The sequence below is a fragment of the Carlito syrichta genome, unplaced genomic scaffold (genome assembly GCF_000164805.1).
Source record: "Carlito syrichta isolate Samal-C Ts95f unplaced genomic scaffold, Tarsius_syrichta-2.0.1 Scaffold130370, whole genome shotgun sequence".
NCBI lineage: Eukaryota > Metazoa > Chordata > Mammalia > Primates > Tarsiidae > Carlito > Carlito syrichta.
Genome location: NW_007074466.1, coordinates 51,842 through 52,285, shown reverse-complemented (window position 1 = coordinate 52,285; position 444 = coordinate 51,842). Strand labels below are relative to the sequence as shown.

At 70.7% G+C, this 444-nt stretch overlaps 1 protein-coding gene across 1 annotated transcript in view; it reads left to right on the top strand.

Annotated features, from left to right (window-relative positions):
* The first annotated feature begins 256 nt into the window (after window positions 1-256).
* Window positions 257-444, top strand: part of TFR2 (transferrin receptor 2) — a 14,546-nt gene continuing 14,358 nt past the window's right edge. The window contains exon 1 of the mRNA XM_021707993.1: window positions 257-295. Coding sequence (XP_021563668.1) covers window positions 257-295 — 39 coding nt within the window. The remainder of the gene's footprint in view (window positions 296-444) is intronic.

The following is a 444-nucleotide window of genomic DNA, read 5'->3' as shown; positions in this document are numbered from 1 at the left end:
TCTCTACGCCCCCGATGCCTGGCGTGCCCTGACCACAGATCCCTGACCCCAGAGCCCCCAGCCTGGAGTACTTGCTGGTCCTGCCGGACCGTGCGCTCACCCATGCCCCCCTCCCGGCAGCCAGCAGGGGCCCGAGACCGCCTTTCGAAAGAGACACCCACCACATGGCCTGACCGTGCCTCCAAGTCACACCACCGTGGCGGGGCCGGCTTAAGGTCCCACTGGGCCGCATGTCGGGGTGGGGAGTTCGGCTAACATGTTACAGGGTCCGGGCACCGAGGGGGCTGCAGGCCGGGTCAGGAGGGGACAGACGCCTCCACGGTGGACCCTCCACCTGGGTGTGGAGAGCTCGAGAAGGGTCCCCGAGGACACGGGGAGGGGTCGCAGCAGGAGAGGCCACGGGGCGTCCGTGCCGCCCGCCTCCCCCGCCGCCAGCCCCCATCC